Below are 13,611 nucleotides of genomic sequence, written 5' to 3'. Positions count from 1 at the left end.
TACTGGCCAGGGGCTTTTAAATCCATAAACTTTTCCTTTTTTCTATTTTTTTTTTTTTTTTCCTTGTTTTGCCCCCATCTTTAAAAGCACGGTTTTGGTCTGCCGAAGGCAGGAAGAGAAATCTTTACCAAGCTCTCATGCTCAGAGTAGCTGGGTGCTGAAACTAAAATCCTGACGGGAGAAGCAGCGTGGTGAAATGTTGATGGGGCTGTTTTTAACCCGTCACCTTGGACTCCGGCTCTGAAGCAGAACTTTCCACCTCAAGCTCTTCTTGTTTCTCATATTCAGGGATGTCTTGTGCCGGGCTCCTTGGGGACTCAGATTTCCAAGCCGGTCGCTGTGTGAATGCCTGAATGGGTTTTGTGTTTGCCTGAGTATGTGATTAGGACAGATGAGGATGTTAGACAACATTAACAGCGGCATATCCCCTTCAGAGTGCAGCATCACCCACAAGGGAAGATACATCTACCTGGAGGCGCTGCTGCACGGAGGTGCTCCATGGGGATTCACGCTGAAGGGCGGGCTGGAGCACGGAGAGCCATTAATCATCTCAAAGGTACTTTTTTCTTTTTCCATGCCATGCCAGCAAGGTGGGAGTGGTCCCCGACTCGGAGGGCGAGAGCTGTAGAAGTAACACTGAAATGTTCTAAGTAAGGTTGTGTTTGGCTTGGGTTTTAAGTGCTGAGCACCTGTTCGAGTCAGCAGGTTTGCTCAGGAGCTGCGTGTCTGAGAAACACAGGAGAGCTCTCGGCATTGTTTAACTATCCAAGTGCAGGTTTGCTCCCACAGGAAGTATCGTGGCTGGCCGAAATTGGCTGTATTTTTATCACTGCTGTGAACGGGAGGGAGCAGGGGACTCTCATGAGGTGATCTTGTGTCACAAAGTCGTGGCATATCTGATCATGGTCAGTAAGCCATCCCCACCACTCCTGAGGTAAAACAGAGTTGAGTGCTTTCAGTCACACTGAGAGGTGGAATGTTGGCTAATTAGGAGTGTGTGTGTGAAACAGTGCAGTACATACTTGTACCTGTTTGGTAAGTGCTAGTGGTTTGCTCACCCTACTTTCTAAATGTTTGTTAAGTGTGGTGTGCCTTCATGATGTTTATTATTTAATGATTGCCTCAACAGGCAGCTAGTAGCATAGCTCACAAGGATATTTTTGAGGGGGAAAAAAATGGGAGAAGGAATTCCTTGTTCTCATCAGAACTGGTCTGTTACCCAGCTACCTCAAGATGCAGCTGCTGAAGACCATGGATTTTCAAAAGCATCACCCTAAATCCTTGGATATCTGAAATACATTTGACCTATGGCCCTAAAACCGTTCTGAAAACAGGGTATAGGTAATTCTGAAATTTCACATCTAATGGGTCCTTGCCATGTTTGTCCTGTCTCATCAATCTGGTGCATTCCGTGCTATAGTGTGTCTCTCGAGCTACCAGTACACGGAGGGACTTAGATCCAGTCTGCACCCCTCCTGCAAACCGGGATGTATGTGGGGAATGCGATGGATCAGAACCAGCAGCAGATAAAACAAAATGCTGATACTGAGAATCAGTGTTGTTCAAATCCTTTGCGTTTTCAAATCCCGCTGCAGCTCCCTGTGCGAGCACGTTCACATGAAGGCTATCAGTCACTGAAGTAAATTAGTTGTGATTACTACATTCATGTGTTGAAAGTTAAAAAAGTGGGGGCTCCCACTGAAGTCGTTTCAACACAAAGGGATTTTAGAAATTTCACACCATCATCTTTCTTGCAGGACCTTCTTGGAAGCAGTTTGGCATAGGCACAGGCAGCAAAAGCAGCCTCACTAAATGGTGTTATAATTTTTCTTTTATAAACACTTGGGACTAACACAGGCTGTTCACTGTTCCTGGCAGTCTTCTGCAGTCGTGAGGAAAGAGTTTCTTTTTGCTCTGACATTCTTCTGTGATGTAAAAATCACACTCCCCCTTTCTTTCCCTTTTTTCTTTTCCCCCCCTTTTTTTTTTTTTTTTTTAATTGGGGGCAGGGAGACAGAGAGGATGGGAGATGGCTCTGGCTGCTGAACATTAATTAATCTATGGGATTTGGTTTCCACAACAACCAGGCCCCTTAATGTCAAACACGCCTGGAGTGTGCATAGTGCCACTGGGAGCTGTATGACTTGTGCCTGCCTTTCCTGAAACAACACCGCAAAAATGTGCTGGGTTTTATTTTCCCTTGGGTTTTCCCTTTTTTCTGCTTGTAGTCCCTGCTTGGTTTGTGCTATCAGTGTCAGCATTTCAGTGTTCTGCTCATGCATGGGTGATGCAGAGCAGGAGAATGGCTGCATGTGAAAGCTCTGCTTTCTGGAATTCAGGCAGCGCCTGTTTCCTGGTTTCCAGTTTCAACTGAGAAATTCCTCTGCTGCTTCAATTCACTATGTGCTCTTCAGAATTAATTGCATATTAGTCATTTAGGTAATTCAGTATTCCTCGCCTGAGTGTACTGTGAAGTAATGAGGAACTGTGGGGAAATGATGAATTATGTTACAGGTTTAATTGTGTACAAGAGTGCTTGGAGAATCATAGGAAGTTTTAGGTTGAAAGAGACCATTAAAGATGCAGGCGCTGGGAGTGATCCAACAACGGTTCTAAATAATACTACATATAAATACCAGAAAATGTGGATGTCAGGTTTTAATTTCTGATTTTTCGTAATTAAGAAGCTTGATTTTCTGCTTTGTCTCCTTGATCTGTTGGCAAATAATTATATTTATATCTGCTTACCTGTCTGTTTGCACTGACAGAGTGGTGTTAAATGGCCTTAGAGTAAATGAAAGTGGACTTTTCAGCAAATATCTAAGCTGGTGCCTGTGACAGCTTGCAACATGACTTAAAGTAACACTGATGTATTGTTATGGAATAGTAGAGAGGTAACAGATCTGTGTGGATGCAGCAGCACTTTATAGCCCCCAGGAACTAAGGTGTCTCAGCTTCGGACCAAAGGCTGTAATGGAAATTCAAAACCAAGAGGAGTGAATTTACAAAAGGCCCACGTGCACAAAAAGTGATTCTCACAGCCCTGGGCAGCCCTTGGGAAAGACACATTTCTCTACCTGTAAGATGCCAAGAATTTACCCAAAAGTGAGGGGAACAACAGTTGGGAGTGTAAAGTGCAAAAAGCGGGCCTGTATTCTCAAGTGGTAGAAAGTCCTGCTTAGAGACCCACCTACCAGAGCTTTGGTATGTTTTTAGTGTATTTTTTTAATTATTGCCTACCAAATATGAACAAGTTACTTGCTCTGCAGACCTGTTGCTGCTCTCTGTGCAGCAGGACAGGCTGATTGGGAGGGAGGGAGGTGGCTGAGTGCACACATGGGCACAGATGGGCAAACTTCCAGTTAAAAACAGTAGTGAGGCTTTGCTGACTCAGCCACGCTGCTCAGCACACGGTGCAACACAGATTCTTTATGCTAATGCTGCTCTGATTTCTGACAGCCCTTACACTGAAACAGATTAATGGCAGCTGATTCCAAGCCCTCCAGGCAGGTCTATTCATCATTTATTTTGCTGGAAGTGGGAGAAGACCATAAATTTGCTACGTCTGACTCACGTTTTTCCCTGAGAGAAGTCTCAGAATAAAGCTTTGTGGAATCCTCCCAGCATCTGTTTTTGTTGTACCAGCAGGAAAGGAAAGGAAGGATGGTAAAAGGTAGTGAGTTTTCTGCTGCACCTCAAGGAAATATCCAAAACCCAGTACCTAAAGGAGCAGCAGAATTGTCTCTGGGTAGGAGTGGGACAGTGCCCAAGAAAAGGCAAGTTAACACAGTGGATTTTCCCTTTTATATTGATTCTGTGGTATAAAACATGTAGTCAGTGACATGTTGTCAAATAGTCCTTTGGCAAGAAGGTTCTCAAGTTTTTAATTACTTCCCCTTTTAAAAAAAAAAAAAAACAGGACAGTTGCTTGTTTTGCTTTCAATGTTTAAACGCATTTGTGCTTAAAAAGTAACTCACTGTCCTCAGTGTGTCAGTAAGCCTTCAAAATGAGTAAAAGTCAGATTCCCTGAAGTGACCTCCACTCCTCTGTTTCCAGACCTTGGGTCTTACAGTTGAATTTCTATTTCTTATTTTACCTCTTTAGTAATTTAGAACCCTGTCATTTTGGCCTGATTTGGGGATATTTGCTTGCGGTGGAAATTTCATTAAACAAGTGGTTTCTTCATCTGGAAATAGAACTTCAGTGACAAATGCCAAAGTGATTGCTGGTGATACCAAGTGTTTAATTATAATCCAATATTCTGTGGCCTCAAAATCATGATAATACCCAGAAGTAAACCCAGATTTCTATTTCCAAATTACTTTTTTGGCTCACTCTTAGCTGCAAGATCAAAAATGCAAAAATGAAAGCCCTGACTGTTACAGGCAGTAAAGGCCAGCTGGTAACAGAAGGTTTCATTCCATCTCAATTTTCTCTAAGAATTTTTAACCTAAGGTAATTAATCAGTCTCAACCATTTTGGAGCCAGGAGAGGTATTCTGTGGTGTTTCTCCTCGCTACACAAACCTTTGGAACAGTTCTGGCTGTTGTAGGCCTCTGCAATGCCCTTTTATTTTGAGCTCCGTGTTGACGATACTAACAAAGGACTTGTTTCTCTTGCCTAGGAATTAAAGCATCCAAAGCATTCTCCCTCGGATCCCGGCTGTGTTGGGAGCACTTTTCACATGCTGTGCTGGAGTTCATGGGTTCCCTTCACTCAAAAGGGCAGGGACCTCATGCCAAAAGCATGACACAAACTCTGAGGTTTACCTCTCAGCAGGGATGTAGGAAGCAATAAAAGTTTAATAATAATGGGAATAGTTTGGGACAGAGCCTGAGAAATAATCTGGAATTCTTGTAGGGTGTTTAAACCTTGTCTGGAGCCTGATCCAAACTCTGATGCAATGAACATCGGTCAGTGCTTGCAGGAGCTGGACCTGGCTGCTTTCACAAGGCTCCTCTGCCTGTGCTACTTCTCTGGTGTTTTTGGTTGAGAGGGTCCACAGAGCACTTCGTGATGTGCAGTGAGAATTGTTCCACCATTCTTGACAAAACAAAACTCGAAATGCCATTCTGTACCCATCCGGTCCACAGGCACTTTCCCCTGTCTCTGATCCAAACACCAGGAATTCGTGTTCTCCCAGTACCACCAGCTCATAGCTTTCCCTGTTTGAATGCCCAGAGTCCCCATAAACAAAACAAAATGATCTTAGGCACTGACAGGCAAAGCTTCTTTACATCTGTTCCCTGTATCCCTGGGTGTGACAAGCAGCAGTTTAGGAACTGTTACCCTTTTTGTAGGGCTGCAGGCACAAAACCTGTGCTCACGTTAGGGAGGCTGCTCTGAAGCTTGCAGAGTCATGAGAGACCTGTTGGCCTGGGCATTTGGACATGAAACTGAGCCAGAGGCATGATAGCATCTTCTGTGATTTTTTTTTAAAAATAATTGTAATTTTTTCTTTGAACATTTCCCCCCTTGTTCCTGTCTATATGGATTTTATTTTTCTCCTTGCTGCTGAGGAATAGCTTGGCGCCTGTGTTAATGTTTTAAAAAATCCCACCCCTTCTCACCCTTTATCTTCCAATATTCTGCAAGTGTGCTGGTGATGGTGAGGGGTTCATGGTGCAAAATCATCTGACTCTTGTGGCAGGCAGTGCACAGGGCAGGTGTCTGATCCCAGACACCGAGGAACTCGGGATGCTGCAGGCTGGCAACTGCTGCTGTAACTGTGCGAGGAAGCAGGAGGCAGTTCCTCACCACTCTTCCTGGTTTCTCTCTAGGGCCTCTCCAAAGACTGCTGATGCCAGCACAAGGGACAGGATCCCTACCTTTTCTTAAAGCCAGGGAGCTGCTGCATGAAAAGGCTTCTATTGTCAGCCCCTCCATTAGGCTGCCGAGCGTTCTCCAGCACAAAAAGACTTCTGTTCACTTCCACAGCGCTGAATTAGAAACTGCAGGCAAACCCAGTGCCTGACGTGAGCAGGGCCCGGTGGGCACTGCTGCTGCTCCAGCAGGGTCAGGGGCAGCTTTCAGACTGCTGAGACAGTGCCAGCTGTGCTGTGATCCATCCTAGGGAGCAGGGAATACCTTGCTTGTCCCAAGCTGTGGATCCCGAGGGGCACGGACAACTCTGTGGGAAGGAAACGATGTAAAAAGGGTTTCTCTGTGCTGGGAAGGGCTGAGGATGGCGTCTGCCAGGTGTTGGTGTCCCGTTTACCAGTCATGCTTTAGAGTTTCCTCCTTAGCAGGGCTCAGCCCAAGTTGCCAAGTTTTGGCCTAAATCCCCAGAGACAGCTGCTCTGAAAGATCAGGTCTCCACCCCTCACTGCTGCCACAGGAGTTACGGAGTGTCATGTCATTCAAAGTCACAGAAAAGTAATAAGAGAAGAAATATTTTCTTCTCAGGACAGAGAGAAATCCCATGTGATTAAACGTAACATGTAATCCTCGAGGTCAAGAAATGAAGCTTTCATAAATCCTGCCCTGGCTTTAGCTTACATGAAAGATTAGACAGAAAAATGCCACATATCCTTGTTCCCTTGGCTGTAGCAGATACAGCCAGAGCTGAGGTTTAAAAACTGATCCTAAAATGAGACCGAGTGAATGCACTCTAACTCAGTGTTTGTTCACAATAGATGTCTGCTTGTGAAAGGGTCCACTACTTTGAACCTTTCCCACAGTACTTGGGAGCCCAAGGCAGAGGAAGAAAACCCATCACTGATAATAGAGCTGGAGCTGAGCTAATCTGATCTCAAAGCTCATTGGTGTTTACCTTCAGGAACTTTTGAGGAAGCTCAAAATTGTGAAGCATGAATCCAGCATAGGTCTATTGCACGGGAAGTATTCAACCAGTGACAGGATCCCAGGGAACAGCTGTAGCTGTGTCAGGAAATGTTTGGCTGAATATTAGGAAAAGATGCACCCCAGAGGGTGGTCAGGCACTGAACAGGGTAGTGGTCATGGACCCCAAGCCTGCTAGAGTGCTTGGAAGATGCTCTCAGACACGTGGTGGGATTCCTAGAGTGGTTTTGTGCAGAGCCAGGAGTTGGATTTGATGATCCTTATGGGTCCCTTCCAGCTCAGGATATTCTCTGAATTAGTTAGAACTGGGAGGGATCTTTGAAAGTGAAAAGGAGGTGAACTGTAATTTGCTTTCCAACAAACACTGGTAGTCAAAGGAACAATGTCCAGAGACCTTTGAACACAGACTGCTAAGGCAGAAAATTTCTGTAACTCACTTGTGTGAAAAAGCCTTGAGTGGATTCCGATCCAGTGGCAGCAGAGAATGCATCCAAGGCACTGCCAGGAAACCCTGAAAGATGTCGGTACCCGTCAGTACCAAATGAGTACACCTGGGAGGTGGAAAAAACCTTTCCAAATGCTTGTTTTAAGTAAGAGAAAGTTTGTGTCCACTCATTCACACAGCTGATCTGGAAATAGAGGTCCCGTCTTTCTATTTTAGGCCCGCTGCCTAAATCATAAAAAAGCCCCCAACAAATAAATGATTCCTGGTTTCTTGGTCAACTGAAACTAGGAAAAGAACAACAGGAGCAGAACAGGAGCGGCTTATCCAGGACACAGCTTGTTAACATCCTAACTGGTATTCAAGCATAATATTAATTTTTCACACTTGCATTAAAAAATCCCACCAAAAAACAAAAAATCAAACCCCAGTGAAGAATGATTCCTGCTGATAAGAAAATCACTGTGCTTAAATTCATTAATAGAATAGGCTGTGGGATACATTTCAAAGCACGGGGTGAGAAATAAGCTCCCAAATCCCATTAAGAAAATAACAGGATTTATGTGCATTCCTCCCATATATTAACTTTCCCCTCTGGAAACGTCTTGTGCTGAGCTGGTGCCATTTTTCAGGCAGGTGCAGTGTTTTGCAGTTCCCACAGACTCACCAGATAATCTGCCAGCCTGAAAGCCATTCCCCATTCTCCGGCAAGAATGGGGATTTGCCGAGGCCCGGCTGGGTGAGGAGTTTGGCTGCCAAACGCCGTGGCCGGGCCGTGTAGCGGGGTTCAGTCACACGTCCTGCAGTGATGCCGTGAGCAGCTCCGGCCTGGCCACATCCGCCGCTTCCACATTTCCAGCCCCGGCCAGCGGCCATCCCGCAGATCCCGAGGTTTTACGGCCGCTCTCGGCAGCGGGGCGTTTTCCAAACGTGACGTGCAGAGGTACCATTTGTGAGCTGGAGTCTTCGGGGAGTTGGTTTGTAGGATCAGCAGGGTCTGAAAATCCCCCAGTAGCCGTGGAGAACTACTGACCCCCTGAGAAGGAGCGTTCACTGTAGCAGTATGGAAGTTTCTCCCTCGGTTTTCTCCTGAGCTTGTGAGCAGTATTTATTTTCTCTATCATGGTAGTGGCAGCAGGATAAAGGTAAAAGCTACAACCCCTTTAATGCTCTTTTTGAGTGTAGTAACAAAATCTGCTCCCAGGTGGTTGGAATTTACAGTTGTGATACAGTCACGAGATCTAAGTATAAAACCCCAAGCGTGGGGATGGGTGAAGAGTGAAGCAGGAGGGAGCCTGCAAATGCAGCAGGGAGTTTGCTACCTCACACAAGAATGATGTTGCTTGACATTCATGCATCATTTAATGCTGGATTTTAAGATGTTTACAATGGGGTATAATTGCTGGGATAATCGTGCCCTTGAAAACTTGCAGTAGTGTCGGATCCATTATTGCTTTCTTTTTAAACTTTTCTGTAAAAATACGTGTTCTTTCAAGGAATGCTGCATTTAGAAAAGCGGATTGGTCCCCAGGGTCAGACCTCATGTTTTCTTACATTGATTGATGACCAGTCTTGCCAGTGGCCTGAGGTAGACCCACCTTTTTCAAATGCAGTCTCATAGAAACTGAGAAATGAGCTGATGGAATCCAGACCAAAGATCTGGCTGTTTTCCAGGGGCAAAAACATGGCAAGACACATTCCCACTTTCAAGAGAGGGGCTTGAAACAGAGAAAGAAATGTAAAATGTTTGGACAGCGAGGGGTGGGGTCTTAGGGGGAATCTTCATTTTCTCAATGGTCCCTCTCCCCTCCCTCCTGCCCTGCTCCATTTGGTGTTTGCTTAAAAGCAGTTGCCAGTGTTTGTTGAATAGTGTCAGCACAGAAGGGATGCAGCCGCTGACCTGACTAAAAGGCAACAGCAAAAGGTTAGCAGAATTAGTCTTGTACTGCAGACTTGTATTAATAGTTGTATTGTGGGGTTGTTGGCACAAACTCTGCAATTAAATAAGTTGTTGGCACTCTTCCCTAGGTTAAATTACTATGGCTGTTCCCCCTGCTTGCAAGTCAATGAATACAACACTTTTGGGGAGGCGAGTTCAAACATTTTTGTTCTTTGGGGATTCTGCACATTTCTGGTCTCAAGCTAAGAGGTTTCTGCTGGCTTTCCAAGCAGACCTCTGTTGTTGTTCTGTCTCCACAAACAGCCCGTGCAAACTAATGCTGGAATAACCAAGCAGGGGAGGAGGTGGGTGAGGGAAAGACACCACAAAAGACTGATGGAGAAACAAATGCCCTTAGAAGAGGTCCTTGCTTTCTTTCCTGCCCAGAACCACGGATGTTTCTTAGCACTGGGCTATTGTTGGAGAGGATTAGTTTTCCATCACAGCTTCATTGGGGGCAATTTACCCTTTTTGCTAGGCCAAAAACACAGCCACAGACACGGGAGGGGAGCGACTCCCTACTTCTCCTTGCCCAGAGGTGCAGAGCAGCCCCTTTTTCCAGCCTGAGGCCCTGCTCCTGCTTTAGTCAGTGGCAGTTGGCTTTGGCCCAGGGGTCCCCCCACTCCTCTGTGCCATTCTGCAGGGGCCACTCTCAGCAATACACCTCCACACCTGGAAAAACTCCAGATTTCCAATTTATTAATTTATTTCAAATTTATTTAATTTATTTATAGTTCCTTCTGCTTTGGGAACAGAAGTTCTTGTGCTGCTTTCTGAGCCTGCCTCTAATGTAGCAGCACATGTTCACCTGCAGCAGCAGCAGCTGTGCCTCACCTCTTCACTAAGGGGTACATCCAAAAATTGCTCTTCCCTCCATGTAGTCCAGTCCTTTGGAATAGCAACCTGTAAACTTCAGGCACAAGAACTGCAGGTGCTTCAGTCTTTCTTTTCCTGTGGCCAGTGGGGAGCCTCTGCTCTGTATGGTCTGTGCTTTCCTTAAGACTGGCTGTTATTTAACCAATAATTAATTGGTTAAATTATGGACATTAATTATGAACTGCAGTTAGAGGTTTCCCTGCCCACCAGGGACATGGGCCTTTTCTGGTTTATATCAATGTTTGATGGAGACTGATGGAGAGTGAGCCTTGGACAGACCAAGAGATGCTGCAGGTTTGGAGGAAGGAGTAAGTAGGAACAAAAGTAAGTGCATTTGAGTCACTCAGTGTCTCTGTGACTTGTTATGTATCTCATCAGCTGCTGAAACAAAAGGTTCCTGTGCTGGTTGGAGCTGAAGAGAACAAGGGTGAACATCTCTTGTTCTGGAGGTTTTCTGCTCAGGTTGGGATCTTGTCAGCTCTCATTAGCCTAACAGGTTGGGCTGTGTCACCCCTTGGATAGGAGACTGCCAGGCAGAGAGAAATGACACCAAGTGCCTCAGTCTGTGGTCCTGCCCCTGCTGAGTCAGAGCTGAATTGCTGACCCCCTGGGGGAGAGGGTGTGATAGCACCACTCCATGAGACCTTCTGCCTTTGGTAATGAGATATTACAGAAGCTCAGGCGGTGGCATATTGTACTAGGGAAAAAATGTGATGCCACAAGCTAAATTCTGGTCGGGATAAATCACATGCCACCAACAGCATTATCATCTTGATTTTTCCTGAGTCACATTAAGCCCTCTTTGTCATTCACAGGGGGTTGAAGTCTGCCCCTGTACTTTTGGTGACCAGTCATAGACTGAGCACAATCCTCAGTCAAATGTCTTTGGTTAGTTGCTGACTCTTCAGCGTTCCACAGTGAGTCTGCTTCTCTTTAGGGTAACTTGAAAAAGGGGGTAGTATCCTGCCATTTCCAATAAAAACATTGTCTTCCATGGTGCCTGTGGCTGTGGCATTCCCCAATGAACTAGGAGGGAGCAAATCAATCCAGCGGCAATTGGAGCTGACTTGGCTCCCTGCATTCCTGTGGGATGTCACTGGCCAGCCTCACAGTGATGCCTAGAAATGTGCAAGGTGAGTTTATTGTGCCAGAGGATGGTTTTAAAGTACTTCCTATCAAGGTAGTTCAAAGCAATTACCTCTGTATCTGCTTAAAGCTGGGAATGTGGGAGCTAGGTAAGGAAGCCAAAGTTAGACAGACACCTTTCTGCATAGGAGAAATGAGAGACTGGGCCTTTCCAAGCTCTGTAGCTATCCCTGCAAATTCCCTCGCAAAAAAAAACAAAACAAAAAAAAATTTAAAATAATAATTAAAAAAAAAAAAAAGAGAGAGAAAAAAATCCCCCCAAGATGGATAAAAGGAAAGTGTGGTTGTCTCATAGCTGCTCAACAGGCAATCCTGAGATCCCTCTGGCAAGAGCAACTGAAGCTGAATTTGTCATTGTTTGGCTTGTGTCACCCAGCTGGTCGGGTCAGAGAGCTTCTCTGACCTGAGTCCGGGAGTGATGGACAGGTCTGTAGCGGGCATTATCACAACATAATCACATGGAGTGAAAGGAAAACCCTGTGTGCCTTTCTTAACTTCTTCTCTCCCTGTTCTCCAAATCTTTAGGATAATACATCTTTTCTTACTTTACCCGGAATCCGTTAATGCTTCTGTTGTGTAATAAGGTTTTCACAGCAAAATATGGCCTGGAGAGTAGTAAATGGAATTCTTCCAAGGATCCCCAAAGATCTGCAAAGATTCTGTTGCACTGCTAAAGGTAGTATTAATCATGGTCAGAAATATTTCCTGCTGGGTTGTAATGTGCTTTCTTGATTTCCTCTGTCCCTCCGGCACTAGTGGAAGTTCTATGTGATAAGAAGGTGTGTGGGAGGGGGTTTTGCTGGTTTAAGTTAGCTAAATTGGTTTTGGAATGGAACAGAGGGTCTGTAACTCCTTAGTGGTATTACTGCTCCTGCCAAAACTAACAGCGGCCAGGAAGAAAAATGCTGGAAACCCAAAGACCCTGGTCAGGAGGAGAACAGAGGATGAATTTCTTTGGCCTGGGGGCTTATGAAATTCCTTTCCTCTTTCTGTGTATCTGGATATATGTGTGTTGCTGGCTTGGGGGCAGTGTTGGAGATGTGCATTTGGAGCAGGCAGTGTCAGGAGTTTGGTTGTTCTCTTGGATTTACAGTTTTTATTTACTCACAGCATGGCATGAATACTAATTTTTAGTACATGGAAATCTTAAAGAACATAGAACTATGTAATAGTCTTGGTTTGTTGGCTGGTGTAAAGAGACTGGTTCTTGTGGACCCTGAAATAAAATCATGGCAGGATGGAAAGAATAGAAAAAAATGAGGGACTTGTGCTGAACTGACATTTTTTGTTGGAGCCTGTGTAATAAATGCAGTGGAACTTTAAAATGAACATAATCACCAAGACCAAACCTGAAGCATTCTGCTTTAAAAATGTCCAAGTTAAAAGTTTCAACCCTTTAAAGTTATTCCTTCTTCCATGCCTTTTAGGCATCAACACCCCTTACTGCATTTAACCTGCATGTGGAAGCAGCCTTGTTCTTGCCACTGGAACCGCTATAGCTAAATAAGGATGCCCCACTCCTGTGTTTCAAACTAAAGCTCTGCTTGAATGTGGAGTAATTTAGCTCTCATCCCACCTATGAATGACATTCCTTATTACCTTTGGGGCTTATTTTGACCTTTTGTCTTCTGGTGAAATGGAGCTGAACCTTGCGAGAATCCCCCTTTAAGATCTTTTCTTAATAGTACAATTGATATCTTAAGCTCCTAGGGAAACTTAGGTAGTGAGACAGAATTTTCATAAAGGAATGGATGTGATGATATCACTGGATAATATTCCTGTGCATGTCATATTTCTAATGGAAAAAGATATTTGGCTTGCTTTATTATTATTGGTGACTGGAGCCGAGTGGAAAATGGATTTTCAGGTCACTGGATGTAAAAAAAAAATATTTGCCGTTGTTTCAGATGGTTTGTTTCAATAGCATTTTTTGTTTTGACAATTCCCAGAGATAGCTTCAACTGCTAAAATCAAATCAAATAATGACACGCTAATTTAAATTGAACAATTGTAACTTTTTTGCTTTAAAAATAGTGACCTTCAGGCTGTTTGCTTTTTAGTGAATATCTTATCAGAATGAGTGTGTGTTGGGAAGTGTTTTGACTATGAACATGACACCACTTGGATTTAATCACATAAGTCACTTAAGCATTAGCAAAGTTGTTGAGCAGTCTTTAAAGCAAAGTAGATGAGAACTGGATTTGCAGGAAGACTGTGTCCAGGGAAGTTTCCCTGGACCTTATTTGAACACTCGTAAAAAAATCTGGCTTTCTCACTCAAGTTCCCTGTTGGCAACTGCTCTTATTTATTCGCACCCAGAGCTCTCACCCGTGATGCCTTTCCACCCAGAGGGGATACTGTGGCCCTTTGCCCGTGAATGCTGTGGTGCAGAGAGAGGCAGGGAAA

General features: G+C 44.7%; 1 protein-coding gene across 1 annotated transcript in view; it reads left to right on the top strand.

The window, feature by feature from the left end:
• Window positions 1-326: 326 nt before the first annotated feature.
• Window positions 327-13,611, top strand: part of LOC147653309 (protein Shroom3-like) — a 32,510-nt gene continuing 19,225 nt past the window's right edge. The window contains exon 1 of the mRNA XM_086890803.1: window positions 327-556. Within this exon, the coding sequence (XP_086746929.1) occupies window positions 392-556 (165 nt within the window). The 5' untranslated portion in view covers window positions 327-391. The remainder of the gene's footprint in view (window positions 557-13,611) is intronic.

Source organism: Cyanistes caeruleus, chromosome 5 (genome assembly GCF_971803275.1).
Source record: "Cyanistes caeruleus chromosome 5, bCyaCae1.hap1.1, whole genome shotgun sequence".
Lineage (NCBI taxonomy): Eukaryota > Metazoa > Chordata > Aves > Passeriformes > Paridae > Cyanistes > Cyanistes caeruleus.
Note: the sequence above shows the minus strand (reverse complement) of the source record. Positions and strands in the feature narration are given on the sequence as shown.